The 18,461-nt window shown below is 55.2% G+C and overlaps 1 protein-coding gene and 1 pseudogene across 1 annotated transcript; both read left to right on the forward strand.

Moving 5' to 3' along the window:
• The first annotated feature begins 538 nt into the window (after positions 1-538).
• LOC122225275 (serine/arginine repetitive matrix protein 5-like) lies at positions 539-5,291 on the forward strand. The gene is made up of 2 exons (XM_042948156.1): positions 539-3,334; positions 5,067-5,291. The coding sequence occupies exon 1, from the start codon at positions 1,108-1,110 to the stop codon at positions 3,196-3,198; it is 2,091 nt and encodes a 696-aa protein (XP_042804090.1). The 5' UTR covers positions 539-1,107; the 3' UTR covers positions 3,199-3,334; positions 5,067-5,291.
• An 11,521-nt stretch (positions 5,292-16,812) lies between these two features.
• On the forward strand, positions 16,813-18,118 carry LOC122225473 (annotated as a pseudogene).
• Positions 18,119-18,461: the final 343 nt, after the last annotated feature.

Raw genomic sequence — 18,461 nt, forward strand, 5'->3', positions numbered from 1 at the left:
TAAACACGTTCCAAACTTTGTCTAAGTCAACGATTTTCCAGGGAAACAGTACCTACCAAACCACGTGAGGACGCACGCACAGAAGCAGCGGCGTCAGGACCCACAGAAGAAACGGCGTCAGGACGCACGCACAGAAGAAACGACGTCAGGACGCATGCACAGAAGAAGCGGCGTCAGGACGCACGCACGGAAGAAACGATATCAGGACCCACAGAAGAAACGACGTCAGGACGCACGCACAGAAGAAACAGCGTCAGGACGCACGCACAAAAGAAACGACGTCAGGACGCACGCACGGAAGAAACGATATCAGGACCCACAGAAGAAACGACGTCAGGACGCACGCACAGAAGAAACGACGTCAGGACCCACAGAAGAAACGGCGTCAGGACGCACGCACAGAAGAAACGACGTCAGGACCCACAGAAGAAACGATGTCAGGACGCACGCACAGAAGAAACGACGTCAGGACGCACGCACAGAAGAAGCGGCGTCAGGACGCACGCACAGAAGAAGCGGCGTCAGGACGCACGCACGGAAGAAACGATATCAGGACCCACAGAAGAAACGTCAGGACGCACGCACAGAAGAAACGACGTCAGGACGCACGCACAAAAGAAACGACGTCAGGACGCACACACGGAAGAAACGATATCAGGACCCACAGAAGAAACGACGTCAGGACGCACGCACAGAAGAAACGACGTCAGGACGCACGCACAGAAGAAACGGCGTCAGGACGCACGCACAGAAGAAACGACATCAGGACGCACGCACAGAAGAAACGACGTCAGGACGCACACACGGAAGAAACGATATCAGGACCCACAGAAGAAACGACGTCAGGACGCACGCACAGAAGAAACGGCGTCAGGACGCGCGCACAGAAGAAACGGCGTCAGGACGCACGCACGGAAGAAACGATATCAGGACCCACAGAAGAAACGACATCAGGACGCACGCACAGAAGAAACGACGTCAGGACCCACAGAAGAAACGGCGTCAGGACGCACGCACAAAAGAAACGACGTCAGGACGCACACACGGAAGAAACGATATCAGGACCCACAGAAGAAACGACGTCAGGACGCACGCACAGAAGAAACGATGTCAGGACGCACGCACAAAAGAAACGACGTCAGGACGCACGCACAAAAGAAACGACGTCAGGACGCACGCACGGAAGAAACGATATCAGGACCCACAGAAGAAACGACGTCAGGACGCACGCACAGAAGAAACGACGTCTGGACGCACGCACAGAAGAAACGGCGTCAGGACGCACGCACAAAAGAAACGACGTCAGGACGCACGCACAGAAGAAACGACGTCAGGACCCACAGAAGAAACGGCGTCAGGACGCACGCACAAAAGAAACGACGTCAGGACGCACGCACGGAAGAAACTATATCAGGACCCACAGAAGAAACGACGTCAGGACGCACGCACAGAAGAAACGACGTCAGGACGCACGCACAGAAGAAGCGGCGCCAGGACACACGCACGGAAGAAACGATATCAGGACCCACAGAAGAAACGGCGTCAGGACGCACGCACAAAAGAAACGACGTCAGGACGCACGCACGGAAGAAACTATATCAGGACCCACAGAAGAAACGACGTCAGGACGCACGCACAGAAGAAACGACGTCAGGACGCACGCACAGAAGAAACGGCGTCAGGACGCACGCACAGAAGAAACGACATCAGGACGCACGCACAGAAGAAACGACGTCAGGACGCACACACGGAAGAAACGATATCAGGACCCACAGAAGAAACGACGTCAGGACGCACGCACAGAAGAAACGGCGTCAGGACGCGCGCACAGAAGAAACGGCGTCAGGACGCACGCACGGAAGAAACGATATCAGGACCCACAGAAGAAACGACATCAGGACGCACGCACAGAAGAAACGACGTCAGGACCCACAGAAGAAACGGCGTCAGGACGCACGCACAAAAGAAACGACGTCAGGACGCACACACGGAAGAAACGATATCAGGACCCACAGAAGAAACGACGTCAGGACGCACGCACAGAAGAAACGATGTCAGGACGCACGCACAAAAGAAACGACGTCAGGACGCACGCACAAAAGAAACGACGTCAGGACGCACGCACGGAAGAAACGATATCAGGACCCACAGAAGAAACGACGTCAGGACGCACGCACAGAAGAAACGGCGTCAGGACGCACGCACAGAAGAAACGGCATCAGGACGCACGCACAAAAGAAACGACGTCAGGACGCACGCACAGAAGAAACGACGTCAGGACCCACAGAAGAAACGGCGTCAGGACGCACGCACAAAAGAAACGACGTCAGGACGCACGCACGGAAGAAACTATATCAGGACCCACAGAAGAAACGACGTCAGGACGCACGCACAGAAGAAACGACGTCAGGACGCACGCACAGAAGAAGCGGCGCCAGGACACACGCACGGAAGAAACGATATCAGGACCCACAGAAGAAACGGCGTCAGGACGCACGCACAAAAGAAACGACGTCAGGACGCACGCACGGAAGAAACTATATCAGGACCCACAGAAGAAACGACGTCAGGACGCACGCACAGAAGAAACGATGTCAGGACGCACGCACAGAAGAAGCGGCGCCAGGACGCACGCACGGAAGAAACGATATCAGGACCCACAGAAGAAACGGCGTCAGGACGCACGCACAAAAGAAACGACGTCAGGACGCACGCACGGAAGAAACTATATCAGGACCCACAGAAGAAACGACGTCAGGACGCACGCACAGAAGAAACGATGTCAGGACGCACGCACAGAAGAAGCGGCGCCAGGACGCACGCACGGAAGAAACGATATCAGGACCCACAGAAGAAACGGCGTCAGGACGCACGCACAAAAGAAACGACGTCAGGACGCACGCACGGAAGAAACTATATCAGGACCCACAGAAGAAACGACGTCAGGACGCACGCACAGAAGAAACGACGTCAGGACGCACGCACAGAAGAAACGGCGTCAGGACGCACGCACAGAAGAAACGACGTCAGGACGCACGCACGGAACAAACGATATCAGGACCCACAGAAGAAACGACGTCAGGACGCACGCACAGAAGAAACGACGTCAGGACGCACACCCAGAAGAAATTGGGTCAGGACTCAGACACGGAAGAAGCGGCGTCAGGACGCACGCACAAAAGAAGCTGTAGCGGTTAAGTCCCGACCGCTTTGCAGGAGGCCAGCCGGGCTCCTCCGGAACCGGGAGAAGAGGGACAAAAAGAACTTTGTGAGGCGCGTGCACGCTGGCCCGGCGCCCGAGAGCCACGCGGAAGCAGGACAGCAGGCTCGCGAGGTTCGGGGACCAGCCGGGGGGGTGGGGAAGCCGCAGCCGTTGTGTCCGTAGACCTTCCGGACCCCCTCCGTGAGGGGAGCCCACCTGCACCTGCGGGAAGGCTTAGTCGTGCGCGAGGAACAACCCGAGGGGTGAGACTGCGAAGACGAGGCACACCTAGGACTAAGAGCGGTGACGTGACTGTGCCCGGGATGGCGCATGAGGAACAAAGGGCGGAACCCGCCCCAAAGATACAAAGTTGAGACCTGAAAGGAAAGAATTTTGCTGCAGACGGTCTCCTTTAGAAGGCGTCCCGGGACCCAGCAGCCTGGGCTGTAACAGGGGCGAGAAGGGAAAGTCGCCGGACAAACGTTAGGGGAATAAACGCAGACCCTGCGGAGGGACCTCTCAAAAGCCACACGGAAAGCAGAGGGACCGCGCGGAACCCCGGGCATGGCCACGCCCCGCGAGCCCCCCCCCCCCCCCCCGGGGGAGGCCCAGAGCCGGGGTCGCAGTGGCCGTGCCACATGGGACGCTGCAGACACAGGGAAGCCGGCCTTCAGTCTGCGCCACAGGCCGCAGCCGCGCGACCCCCCGAGAAGCTCCAGGGACACACCAAGTGTTTAGGTTCATCTTGGAATGTTTGCAAAGCGATCAGTAAACATCGTGGTAATGAGACAGAAGTTATGTTCCATACAAGGGCGGTTTGTCTTCCCGTGCTGCTAACATCTGCTTGATATTTATTCAATATCCAATAAAACTAGTAATTAATCTGGGTTTTCTTTAAAAAAAAAAAAAAAGGGAAAAGGAACAGCGGAGAAATGGAAAGGATTTGACTTGCATCCCCAGCAGCCAGAAGATGGAGTGCACCGCGCGGTGGCTCCCTCGTTGCCCTCGTTCTCAGCAGGGGAGCATAGCGAGCCGCCACCCCCACCCTGGCCTCCGCCGTCCCCTGGGGTCATCACGTGCTCAGCCCCAAGGGACCCCCTGGTCAATTTAGAGGCATCTTCCAGAACCTCGCTTCCTCCGTGGGCACTGCTGGCTCAGCCATGCGACCTGGAAGCCTGCCCGTGGTCCTGCCCTCGCTGACCGCTGTGTCCACTGGGACTCGTGTGGTCCCCAGACGCCACCCTGACCGAACGTGGCAGGGGGGCATGAGATTTGCCCCGAGTGTTATCTGAAGGGAACTGAGTCCCCTAAGTGTGGTCCCCAGTACACCTGAGGTGAGGGTTCCCACCAGCCACCAGGTGTCCATGAGCTTCCAACCTCCCCCACAGCGGGCGCACCGGCTTCTCCGACACGCGCCCACACAGGCACAAGGGCGCATCAACCACGCACTGTGTCTGCCTTTCCCGGTCTCTTAGACACAGTGACGGGTAACGTTTCCTTCAGAATTCTCCCAGCCATTGGGCTGGCCCAAGGTCGGAGCTGAGCCCCTTGGCCATGGCCCTTCTGGTCCTGAGAAACCTCTCCCGCCTTCCCCAGCCGCCAGCGGGTGGGGCAGCACGCCCCCAGCCCGGGGCTGCCCTGGGTCCTAAACCGGTGGCTTCTCCCCTGGTACTTTTAATTAAGCGGATGGGTTTACGTTGGCTCTTACCCGGGTGCAGCAGCGACAGCCCATCCCGGGGAGAGCCGCCTGAGATCCCCTCCCCCTTCCACCAGACGGGGACTGATTAAAATGCACGTGGCTTTACTGGGGGCTATTGGAAAGGGGGTCCGTAATCTACTCGTGTATCATCTTTGCTTCCTTCAGGGACACCTTTTGTACTCCTGCAGATAATAAAGAGGACATTTCTTGCAGAGGGCAGCCTCGACCCTTGGAAGACGATGGTTCCCAGACGAACGTCCTAGATGGAGTCGTCAGAACTGAAAATCGCAAACATCCACCCGCTAAACAATAAAAATGGAAATGTCCGCTCCCAGGCATCGTTACAGGCTTGTTGAGATAAATCCAGCCCTTTGCATCCATTAACCTTTCCCTGTGTGGTCCTCTCGCCCGGATGCGGACGGTGTGACCTTTATTCATCCAAAAGCACGGGGGCTCTCGGAGTTAAGTGGATGCCACTCCAGGATAAAACCGATCTTAGAATGAGGATCTCTGGAGTTGTCTTAGGTAATGTGATGGGACGTGGACTCTGTACTCTTGGCTCAAGGATAAATTAAACAAAACCCAGTTTGAGAATCATTTCCCCGATGAGTTGCTCCGGACCCTCTGTCACTGGAGAAGCCCAGATCCTCAGACCCGAAGGCATCCCCGGGATTCAAAGGGAAAATCCGCTAACTTTGCACAAGGAGCCTTCTGGGAGCATGAGGTAGACTTCAGTGTCTTCACTCCAAAGTCGTTCCATCCAAGAATGAATTTGAATCTAAAAATAATATTAAAATACTTAAGAATACTTTGAAAAAGATTAATTAAGAAGGGACTCGCACAAAAACAGAAACAAGTCTGAGATGCAAAACCACAGCAGAGGGGCAAAGTGGGCGCGTGACCCCTTTAAGAGACGGCCACCGTGAGCACTGGGTGAAACAACCAGAAACTAAAGACGCCGGAAAGCTCCCCGACAGAGACAGAAATCACAGGAGGCTCAGTCTGGAGAGGCTGCAGCCGAAAGGAGTTAGAACCAGGACAGGTCGCTTTCGGGACCAAGGGTTCGCCCCCCACGGCTCCATCTGACAAGCGGGAGAGGAAAGTCGCGGCCTCACTGGTTGAAGGTTCAGGAGGGGAGCATTCTGGGCCAGACGAGAAGCTGGCAACCTGGGCACTGGGAGAAGCAGCGCGATCCAAGTTCTGAGTGTTAACTGCCCAGTGTGCGGGTGGTGGCTGGGCGGCACGCCCACGGGAGGGACTCCAGGGCCCGACGGACACGCGGCAGAGGCCAGACAGACATCTACTCTCGGAAGACACGCCTGCACGGACCGGACCCAGGAGCCGCCGCTGTCGGTAACTGAGCACACTTCCCACCTGTGAGGTCTGGCGCAGAAAGCCGAAGGCCGTGCGCGAGAGGTACCAGAGCCCCGGCAGAACCGCCAGCGCGAGGGGAGAGCTCTGGAGACACGGAGGCCTCGCTCAGAGACAAGTCCCACATCCGGCCAAACCCGAGGCCGACCTCCAAATTATAAAGGCGCTGAGGAGACGGTGGGGGAGCCAGGCCGAAGAAGGCAGTCACGGGAGGCCACGAAAACAGAGCAGAGGCATGAGCCACGACACAGTTAAGGGGATCCTTGCAGTGTGATCGGGAAGAGTTAGCTGCCTGCGGATGACAGGAACAGCCATAATCTCCAGAGGAACACAAGGAAATCCAGAGCCACTGAAACGTATCATCTGCGACGTCCAGCGTTCAGTCCACTATCAGACGTGTAAAGAAACAAGGGAGTTGGACCCACAGCAGGGAAAATGGCAGCCAATATAAATGGACTCCAACTTGGAAGCAAGTACTGGATTTAACAGAAAAGACATCAAAGCAACCGTCATAAATATCTTCAAAAAATAAACATGCATTCAAAATAACTATACATATAAAGAAGTAGAAGAAATTATATCAATGAATAAACAGATAGGAAATCTCCACAGACAAACGGAAACAATAAAAAATAGAAATTCTGGGGACCCTGGGTGGCCCTGACCATTGGGCGTTTGACTCGATTACAGTTCAGGTCCTGATCTCGTGGTTCACAGGTTCGAACCCTGAGTGGGGCTCTGTGCTGACAGCACAGGAGCCCGCTTGGGATTCTCCCTCTCTCTCTCTACCTCCGTCCATCTCTCTCTCTCTCTCTCTCTCTCTCTCTCTCTCAATAAATAAACTTTAAAAAAACAGAGATTCTAGAACCGGTACCTATAGTAACTGGTAGCTACAGTTGGAATATAAATTTACCAAGGTAACCTTGATATCTGTTAAGAGGTGGCCAAAGAAAGGATTAGAAACTTAACAGTAGAAACTGCCTGATCCAAAATACAGAAAGTAAAAAAGATTGAAGAGAAAAGAACAGGCCCTCAGAGACCAGTGTGATGGTATCTGCATAATTTGAATCCTGGGAGAAGAGAAACAGGAAAAATACAGATGCTTGCCAAATATACATAATGGCCAAAAACTTCCAAAATTTGGTGGAAAAGTTAACTTAAGAGACACAAGAAGTTCCACAAACCAGAAGCAGGATAAGCAAAAACACAACCAGTCCTAGACACGTCACGGGCAGTTCCAAAAGTCAAATTAAAATACAATCTTGGAGAAAGCCAGAGACAAGCAGCATATAAAATACGGCCGAGTGCTTCATCAGAAATGGAGGAGGTCCAGAGCTGGGAAAGGACTAAATAAGTTATTAGTAAGTTTAAATATTCATAAATACAAATACATATGAGTATTTAAAAATTAGTACTTTTAAATGTATTCATCATGACCCTGGAGGGGCTAGAAGTCTGTGTAATTCACTACATGAATAGACTGGAAGAGGCAGCCTGAATAATCTCAACTGAGGCAGAAATACAGGCATAAACAATGTTCGTGTCTAGGGGCGCCTGGGGGGTTCAGTCGCTTGAGTGTCCAACTTCAGCTCAGGTCATGATCTCACGGTTCAGGGGTTCAAGTCCCCCGTCAGGCTCTGTGCTGACAGCTTGGAGCCTGGAGCCTGATTGAGAATCTGTGTCTCCCTTTCTCTCTGCCCCTCTCCTGCTCACATTCTCTCTTTCTCTCTCAAAAATAAACATTAAAATTTTTTTTTAAAGAAGTATTCATGTTTATGAAATCTCCTAGATTCTCCTGGGTGCCAGGCCGTGTCCAGGACCATTGGGTGAAGCCACGCCTGGTCCCCTGTCCAGGCACTGCACTCCCCGATAGTTGCCCAGAGCTTTGCAGGCAGAGTGCGGTCGCGAACCCACGGTGTTAGCAGCTGTTGTTAAATGCAGAGTCTCGGGCCCCGGCCCGGACCCGCCGCATCAGAGTCTGCACTGTAACACTTCCGTCAGGCGTGCACATGTGTGTGTGCGTGTGTGGCACAGAGAGACAGCTCAGGAGCCCCGCCCAGAGAGCCCGTTCATAGTCGAGAAAATTAAAGTCTCATCAAATGTTCAACGGACAAAAAAGTAATGTTGGCAGATTCGTACTATGGATGAACTACACCTATGAGAATCAATTACAAATAGTTCTGGAAGAAACAGGACCACGTTGTGGCACAGCACGTTTTATAAACGTGAGAACAGCGTCTGCACAGTGATGGCAGGTCACTTTCGGTGGCACACGTACTTGTGAGTGCAAACCACGATGGACACCTCTGCGAGCGAAGAGAACAGGTCTGGGAGAGGAAGTGTCTGTAACGCAGGTTTAAAAAAACATATAGGGGCGCCCGGGTGGTTCCGTCTGCGAACCGTCCCCCTCTTGGTCTGGGCTCCCTCCAGGTTTTAAGTAAGCGTGTGTTCCTGTGAAAAACCTCGTAAGAAGACTTCATTTTAAGACGTAGACAGGCCAGTGTCTCATCATGAGCTCACAGAAAGCTTTCTGAGTCATATTTGGCTGCTAGAGAAACATCCGGAAAACCGCCGTGAGGCCCCCGGCCACCCTGAGCGAGGTCCCCCGCCGGCCGTGGCCTCCTCCACGGGTGCACAGTCCTTCTCCAGGCCCCTCGGGAGCAGGGGGGGGGGGGGGAGGGGGGGGACAGGAGGTGCTGAAGCTCTGCTCGGCCCCGTCACGGAGCCACGGCAAAGTCACACGTCCTGTCCGGCCCCGGGGCAGGAGCTCCAGCCATCGGCCCTGAGAATGGAGGGCGATGGCATTGGACCTGCCTTCCTGAACGTTCCGCCGGGGAGCACCTCAGGAGGGCTCCGTCCTGACTTCTGTCCGTCAGTCCCTCCCGCTCCGTCCTCACAGCGATGCAGGGCCCCGGGGCCATCCACCTCCCCGTCCCCACCTCCGGGCCCCTCGCCAGCCCCTCTCCTGGCACTGCTGACGATTTCAAGCCTCTGCGCTCCCGGACGTGTGCGGTCACCAGGCTCTGCAGATGGCCAAGCCGGAAACGGGCCCACAGGATGCTGGCCCCACCCACGAGCCCCCACCCGAAAACCACATCCCTTCCCCTGAGAAGGGCGCCGTCTGCTGCATCCGGGTCAGCAGCGCAGTCCTGCAGGGGCGTCTTCCCGGTGGACAGACCCCTGTCCTATGTCCTCATGTCACTCCAGCCGCCCCGTTGTCACACAGCTTCCCCGTGGGTGTCAAATCTCCCCCTCCCTTATAGGGTCACACAGTCTCTGGACTAAGGGCCCACCTACTCCAGGGCATCTCGTCCTGAGCTGCTGACCCTAATCACGTCTGCTAAGACCCTATTTCCACGTCCACCGGTCTGGGGGTCCCCTGGGGGCCATCACCCCCACCCCCAGCACAGCAGCCTGGCAGACACGGGCTTCAGGGGAGGCGAGCACAGGGCCGCACCTGTCCCGAGGCAGCTGGGAGCCCGTCAGGTGGGGCGTCAGCGGCTTCGAGGCCCAGGTGGGGCTGGACCAGCCTCGCCCCCACGAGAGGCTGAGGTGATCGATGTACAGAGGCCATCAGGCCGTCAGGCTTAGTTCAAACCCTGGTGCAGAAACGGAAGCGGTTGTCGCCGGTCCCGCGGATGACGGTGTGATCTGCCTGCGTTGTGGGCTTTCAGCAGGAGCAGAGGAGAGCAGTCTCCCGCCCAGAGGGACGAGGCGGGCAGCCAGCGCCCCCCATGACATTTGTCGGGAGGGGCCCGGGCTCCAAGGGGCGGGTCCCCGGGGTCACCGGGCAGACCGTGGACAAGCAGAGCCCTCGGGAGCTCGCCAGCAAGCAGCTGTCACACGAGCCCACCGTGGGGCAGCCAGGCCGGGACATAGCTTGGCCCGTGCCTCGTGCAGACCCAGGACCCTGCGGCTGGCCTGGTGCACCTGGCGACAGGAGTGGGGGCCACCCACCAGCTGCTGTGAGCCTGTCCTGAGGCTCTGCCCCCGGACCCCCGGCCCCAGCTGTGGGCGACGCCCCTGCCGGCCCAGCCCATCCGGCGACCCTGGCCGTGGCCTCCCCCGGGCTCTGCCCACTGGCCCCACAGGACTGCACCACGCAGGGGGACCCAAAGTTCGCAGATGCTCCGGGCCCGGTGGGGATTCCCAGTGTGGGGATTCGATTCCCTTCTGCCCCTCAACCGACCAAGAAACAGCTCCGAAAGCAGGCTGGCCCAGAGTGGGTGGGGGAGTGGCTTCCTCACCCAGCCGCCTGCCGTCTCCTGGGCCGTCGCAAGGCCGAGTGCGGGCGTCTGGCTGTGGCTTAGTTGTTGGCGTGGAAGACGCCGGTTCGGACAGCAGTGCAGCCCAGGTCGATGCAGTGAGTTTTTTGACACGTGGCAGAGAGAAGTCCGGCCCTCGGAGGGCATTGCAGACGCGGCCGTGGGCCCCGCAGGGGGTCTCAGGGTCCACTGCGGCCCGCCGGCCCCGACCCAGGGGTGCTGGACACCCCTTTGCCGAAACCAGACCTTTCTCTCAGGGCACATTTCCCGAGAAGGTTCTTACCCACTCAAGGTGGTTTTCACACTGACGGGATCCGGGTCACGGAACAAGGCACGGCCGACAGATAAGCCCCTTCTCAGGGCCCTGCCCACGGCCCCCCCGGCAAAGGGAGGCTCGGGAGTGGCCGCCGCCTGGGGACAGCGAGAGGAGGCCATGTGGGGTCTCTCCTTCCTCAGTGACCTTCGGGCAACGGCTCAATCCCTATCCGTAGGCAGGGGTCACACAGCAAGGCCCCCAGAGAAATCTGCTCAGGTGAGGGCCACGGTCATCACGACACGTTTATTTCAAGCACAGACCCGTAATTCCTGTTCACCTCGTGGCTTATGTTTCAGAAAACAATCCTTCGGAGCAAATGCAGTAAATGAGATCTGGCGCCCTCATTAAGACCCTGTTAGCGGTGGGGTCCCCTCCTGTGACCACGTGCGTTCGTGGAGCCTGGAAATGGCCGAAGCGTGGTGGCAGCCTCACCTGCCGAGCTCGAGGGTGAAAGAGAGGAAGGGGTCCGCTGAGGGGGTGTGGGTACGAGTTTCCCCGAGCTCCTCGGCCTCCGTCTGTGGGTTTTCACACTTGGGAACCCCGGCCGGGGTCCTCACTCTCCAGAGGCCCCGCGCTGCGTGCCCGGGGCTCCGGAAGCCTGTTTGAGCCGAGTGCACCTGCGGGAGGCGGCAGCGGGCTGCATGGAGCTCCTGGGGAAATGAGCCCGCACCCCCTCGAGGACGCCGAGAGCGAGCCCCCTGCCTCCCCGGCCCTGCCCCGCTGCAGGGTGGGAGCTAAGCAGCTCATGCGCTGGTCCCTCCCCTCGAGCCCCCCGCAGACCCTCACCTCTGGCCTCAGGGCAGCCTGCTCGGCCCTGCCACCCCCACCCGACACCGCACTATGCCTGCCTTTACCCCCAGACCCTCAGTCAGGTGTAAGGACGGGGGTTTCCTAGGTTTGGGCACAGGTGGTCCTCGGAGAGCATGGCCTGGACATTCCAGAAAGTTCCAGCATTTGATTACACATATGTAACATCTCATGACCAAGACAGACCAGGTGGGGAGGTGACCCCTCGCCCCATCCACCCATTCTCCCAGCACTGATTAGGCACCTACTGCATGCCTGCACTGTTCCAAGAGCTGCCGGGAAGAAGCATGAAGAGACAAGGCCCTGCCCTCCGACCGCACCTTCCCGGGGGTTCCTGGGGGCGGATAGACGACAGAGGACAGAGGTGGACGGCACCCAAGTAGGCGGGTGAAGCCGCCGCTGGAGGGACAGTAAAGCCGCAGCACCACCCGGGGCTTCTGGACAGCACGTCCCCACGGAGGGCCCGGGAGCCCGGGAGGATGGCCCTCTTTCCTCTGTGTCGTGGGCACGACACAGGACTGTGCTTTGGAGACTGTGAACATTTCAGCTATTAATTCTGATTATTGCTCGTTAATTAAAATTAAAAATTAAGCGTGCATGCGTTTTGGCACCCATCTGTTGTTTAGAGCCCCCGGTGCTCCACAGCCGATTCGGAAGACGAAACCGAGAGACGCGCTGACGATCTTTAGGACATTCCGGACGATAAATCTTTCTTAGAGACAAGTCGACGCAATAGCGACTCAGTTTCTGTGAATTAATCTGTGGACGTAAATATTCAGAGAGAATTCGGCCTGTCAGAGGACATTAAATGGGTCGTACTTAATTCACATGGGAGTCGTGACTCATTTCTTTTGTTGTGTTGAGTTCTTCTCACGTTTTTGCTTTGTTTTGCAGTCACACGGGTCACTGTCCCCGGGGAAAGGTGCACGTGGGTCACCATCTTTGCATGGCCCGACCTCAGGAACAGTCCCCGCACCGTCACCCTGAGTAGACGCTACCTGTGTCCAGCTTTTGGAATCAGCCAACAGACCAAGTGTGGTCCACGTCCTTGTCGGGGGGCCTCGTGGTGGGAGCAGACGGGGCGCAGAAGGGGCAAGGGCTCCTCAGCTCCAGGGGAGACCCCGAGACCCGAGTCAGGGAGCCAGCTGGTCAGCCCGAGGCCTGTTCCCACAGGGCCTCACACCCCGAGAGCCGGGCGGGCGCGGGTCAGGGGAGGCGGGAGCCCTTCTCACTGCGGCCTGCAGGTGAGCGGAAGCTAAAGAGCCACCTCGACAGACAGCGTTTGGCGGGCGGGCGTCTCCGGGCAACGTTCCAGAAACACCTGGAGTTGAACAAGAGACACAAAGTGATGGTTACCGCCCCCCCCCCCCCCGCCTCTCTTCTGGACAGACCTGGGTGCCCCCGCCCCCACGTCCACTCGTGGCTCAGCGGTGGCCCACTCCTCCGACCTTCCACCCCGGGCCCCAGAGCTCCGGGCTTCATGCCTGGAGCCCCCCCACCCCCCAGCTGGGCAGGAACTCGGCTCACAGATTTCCACCCCTGCTCCAGATGGATCCCTCGCCCCCACGCGGGATCTCCACCTCAGCGGCTTCCCACAAAGACCTTCCGTGGCATCAGCGTCCACACTCATCACACCGTCCCCCACACCTGAGCCCCGTGAGGGCCTGGCTCTCGCCCAGTACGCAGCACGGGCCCTCACCTCCTCCCGCTGCCCTGCAACCATCCCAGGGCAGCCCTGCCCTCCCCACGCACAGCCACATCCCTCCCGGCAGGGCCCCCCGTAGGCTCAGCTCGAGGCCCGCGGACGGCACTAAGATATTCTGGAAGGATCAGATCATCTGGCTTGCACGCTGACCCCGGGCCCGGCACCCGACAGCTGCCACGTCTGATTAAACCGTGATGCATTGAGCACGACTCGGCGAGCGCCAGTCCGTGAGCGTGGGTGATGAGGCGCCAGCGATCCAGAAAGGACAGCCAGCACCGGGCACGCTGTTCTTTCGCCGCAGCCAGGGAGGGGGCTGCCCGCATCCCCACTGGAGGTGAATATCCCGTAAAATTAGCCATCTGGAAGGGGAAGTCCAAAAACGTAGCATCACCCTCCGGATCCTGTTGTGTTCTGCCCCTGAGACGTCAGAGTCCTTTTTCTGATGGGAAGGGCTGCTTCTCTCCACGCTTGAGCGGGTGACTCTGGCGCCCAGCTCAGCCGTGCAGGCACTGCCCCCCAGGGGTCCAGGGACCCCTCCTCGATGGGAGCACCCCTCCCCCGCTGGCCCACCGGCTGCAGAGGCGCCGGCCAGCCCCCCACCGTGTGAGCCCGGCCAGACCACAGGGCCAACGGGATCCCCAGTCATCAGCGGACGGGGACCCTGGGTACAGAGCCCCACACGAAATCCCTGGGGCATCCCGTCTGGCAAGCAGACCAGCGGACGGAACTGGGGCCAACGAACCCCAAACCCGGCCAGCCAGGGCCCCCGAGAAAGAGCCCAAGTGGGACTGGGAAGGGGTGGCCAGTCAGGGACCCCGCGGCGGCCCCACTCCTCCCTGCCGCCCCGCGTGGTGCCCCACCCCCCACCCATCGCAGCGGGTGGTCAATAAGCCTGTGTGGAATGTTCTCCAATCAACTCAGAGGCCTGTGGTTAGTCTCCCCCTTCACGGCTGTGGAGCGAATGTCGCCGCCCCGACTGCCCGTTCTCTCGGGGTCATTGATCCCGAGGAGTGGGGCTTGGCCTCCCGGTGCACCAGCAGGGAGATTTAAGAGACTCGGCGTCGTGATCAAAAACATAACCTAACAAATATGCACACAGAACACAGAGGGTCACACACTCTACCTACCGTTTTCAATGCTCATGAAATGTTCATGACAGCTGCCTGGAAGCCGGGCCATGAAACCAGCCCCCACATATTCTGCACACTGACGTCCCGGGAGGGGTGTTCTCTGAACTCCTGGCGGGAGTGATCAGAGTCCCCAGGAGTCTGCAAACAGAGAAATAATTTCTAGAGCAGAAGACAAAGGACCGAAGTTGGAAGCGTCTCCATAAGCGGTGGGGCCAGACGTGGGCGGCGCAGCTGACGTGGCCCCTCGAGGAAGAGTGGCCTTAAACGCAGCCTCAGAACTGATGTTTCCAGGAGTGAGAACAACAAAATAAACTGAAACACTTAGAGGGAAAAAACAGACACAACATCCAACATTAATAAACTAGAAAACAACTATACAGCAGAGAGGAACAGAACGAAGTTGAGAAACTTCTGGAAATTCAAGACGTGAAACAGACGCTACTGATATAGCATAAGGAGATCACAGCCACTTCACGGGCGGGCACTGAGCAGACGTCTGCGAGAAACTTACGGCCAATAAATTTGATATGAAGTATTTTTTAATGCTTATTTATTTATTTTTGAGAGAAAGAGAGAGAAAGCAGGGGAGGGGCAGAGAGAGGGAGAGAGAATCCCAAGCAGGATCTGTGCTGTCAGCACAGAGCCCAACACGGGGCTGGAACCCAAGGACTGTGAGATTATGACCTGAGACAAAGTTGGAGACTTAACCGCCTGAGCCACGCAGGCGCTCCTGGCCGATAAACTTAAAAATTCAGATGAAATTTCTTCCAGAATTTGTCCGAAATTTGGACAGATTCTTAGGGGGAAAAGTCTTCAAGAAGCAACAGAACCCGAGAGCCCTACGGTCATTAGAGAAATCCATCCCGTACCAGAAATGAGACCTTCTTACAGGGGTGCGTCCAGGCCCACGTGGCTTCACAGCAAGTCCTACCCGGCCCTGCACAAATTTCCCAGAGATGAGAAAGAGAAGAAACTCTCCAGAGGTCCTCTTGAGGCTAGCATAATTTCTTGCCAAAAACCTACTGAAGAGAGTTTTTAAAAGAAAAATTTCAGGGGCGCCTGGGTGGCTCAGTCGGTTGAACGTCCGACTTCGGCTCAGGTCATGATCTCATAGTTCGTGGGTTCGAGCCCCACGTCGGGCTCTGTGCTGACGGCGCGGAGCCTGGAGCCTGCTTCGGATTCTATGCCTCCCTCTCTCTCTGCCCCTCCCCTGCTCATGCTCTGTCTCTCTCTGTCTCTCAAAAATAAATAAATGTTTAAAAAAAATTTTTTTAAAGAAAAATTTCAGGCCAATCCAACCCATAAACATAGGCACAAAAATCACAAGCAAAACATAATCAAACCAAATTTACCAGGGGAGCCTGGGTGGCTCAGTCTGTTGAGCATCCAACTTTGGCTCAGATCATGATCTCACAGTTTGTGAGTTTGAGCCCCGCATCGGGCTCTGTGCTGATAGCTCAGAGCCTGGAGCCTGCTGCAGATTCTGTCTCTCTCTGCCCCTCTCTTGTCTCTCTCTGTCTCTGTCTCTCTCTCTCTCTCTCAAAAATAAGTAAACATTAAAAAAAAATTAATAATTAAATAATAGACTAGGACTTCATGTCAAATGGATTTGTCCCAGAAATTCGAGGTCTCACACAGAGCAGATGTGACTAGCCCCACGACAGATGAAGGAGAACAAGACATACAGAAAAAGAATCTTAAAAACCCACCATTAAAAACAAATAAATAGGGGCGCCTGGGTGGCGCAGTCGGTTAAGCGTCCGACTTCAGCCAGGTCGCGATCTCGCGGTCCGTTGAGTTCGAGCCCCGCGTCGGGCTCTGGGCTGATGGCTCGGAGCCTGTTTCCGATTCTGTGTCTCCCTCTCTCTCTGACCCTCCCCCGTTCATGCTCTGTCTCTCTCTGTCCCAAAAATAAATAAAAAACGTTGAAAAAAAATTTAAAAAAAAAAAAAAAAAAACAAATAAATAAAAACCCAGCACTCGTCAAAGCAAGATTTTTAAAACGTCAGTTAATTAAGAACACAAGGTAACTTTGATTTACCCAAGACGTCACACTCGGCTGCAAGACAATAAGATGTCTCTGACATGAAGAGAAAATCCGATCCTTGTTTCCGTCGCTGCAACTCACACACAGGCTGGAGCAGAAAAAGGAAAACAGCAAGAACAAAGGACAAGGATTGAAAAGGAAGCCAGAACAGTACCTACCCACAGATGACAAGAGTAGTAACTATAGATACACTGTAGGAATTAGTAAGACAGGGGAGCAAGACCGCAGAGGACAAAATCAATTATTTCCACGTTCATAAACAGCTAGAACATGAACATGAACATTTTGCAAGGTACCATTTACAAGAATCTGTTAACATGGGTGAGATCTGGAAGGGCATCTAACAAAGGAAGCCCTGAGACATCCAGAGAAATTCAGGACCCATCACAGAGAAGCACTTCAGAAGAACAGAGTGCTTACAGGAATATCCCGATTGACAGATCGGAAAAGCCAATATCATAAAGACGTCGACCCCCCAAACCATCTGCAATTTGTGGAACTTGACAAGATGAATCCACAGTTCATATGCAAGGGTCAGGAACGGCTAAAGCGTTCTTGAGGAACCTTAATAGACAGTTGCAGCCATAAAAACACAGTGGTTCGGACAGGGTGGCGGTGGCCCCAGGTTAGACAGAGGTCAGTGAAGAGTGGAGTGACCAGAATCAGAACAAGCTTCCATGGACACCGACACATGAGAGGGGTGGAGGTTGAGAGCCGCCAGGGAGCACAGTTCAGTAAGCGATGCGGGGCCCCGGATATCCGCGTGAAGACCCAACCCCCGCCACGCCGAGGGGCCAACAGAGCTTTCCCGCAAAGGACTCTAGAGTAAATATTTCAGCCTTGGCAAAGCCACATGGCTGGCCTCTGTCTCACCACTGAGCTCTGCCAGTATGTAAGCAGCCATGTGGAAACTTCTGGGCATGGCTGGGTCCTGATAAAACTTTATTAACAATAAGAGGGCTACATTTAGCGCTGGGGCTATAGTTTGCTAACCGCTGCCATACCCAAAACTCAATCCTCCTGAACCACAGACCTAAAAACAAAAGACAAAACTTTATAGTTCTTAAAAAATAAGATACAAAACTACCTTTGTGACCTCAGGATAGAATGAAGCCCTTCAAAAGCCCAAAGAAAAATCCCTAAATGTCAAAGGAAAATGTATTTAAAAAATCCCTAAATGTCAAAGGAAAAGCTATTTAAAAAATAGCTTAAAAGTAAGAACCATGGCTCTTTCCGTGCCGATAGCCTTCTCGCAGCCTTGGTGAATGTTCCTAGAATCCACCAGACTTTCTGCAAGAAGTGTGGCAAACGCTAACCCCACAAAGTGACACAGCACAAGAAAGGCAAAGATTCTGTTTATGCCCAGGGAAAGCGGCATTATGACAGGAAGCAGAGTGGCTACGGTGGGCAATCTAAGCCGATTTTCCGGAAAAAGGCTAAAACCACAAAGAAGACTGTGCTGAGGCTTGAATGTGTTGAGCCCAACTGCAGATCTAAGAGAATGCTGGATATTAAGAGATGCAAGCATTTTGAACTGGGAGGAGATAAGATAAAGCGCCAAGTGATCCAGGTCTAAGCTTCATATTTTGTTACTTATGAAGATAATAAAATCTTAAGGTTATGTGTACTTCATTTGGTTGCAGTTGGTCTTTTGAGCATGAAAAAAACTAGCGCCCTCAATAAATTCCCTTTGTGGGGAAATTTATGCTTAAAAAAAAGTAAGAACCATGGATGATTATACTGTATTATACAGTTGAAATTTTCTAGAGTAGAACTTAACCTTTCTCAACAAAAATCAAAGAAAATAAATAGATGGATGAATGATGAATGGATGGATAATGGGTGGATGGATGGATGGAAAGGTGGATGGATGGAACGATGGATGGAACGATGGATGGAAGGATGGATGGATGGACGGA

Source organism: Panthera leo, chromosome B4 (assembly GCF_018350215.1).
Source record: "Panthera leo isolate Ple1 chromosome B4, P.leo_Ple1_pat1.1, whole genome shotgun sequence".
NCBI classification, from domain to species: Eukaryota; Metazoa; Chordata; class Mammalia; order Carnivora; family Felidae; genus Panthera; species Panthera leo.

Excerpts from the sequence above, each read along its gene's own strand:
- LOC122225275 (XM_042948156.1), top strand. The coding sequence starts at position 1,108 with ATGTCAGGACGCACGCACAAAAGAAACGACGTCAGGACGCACGCACAA.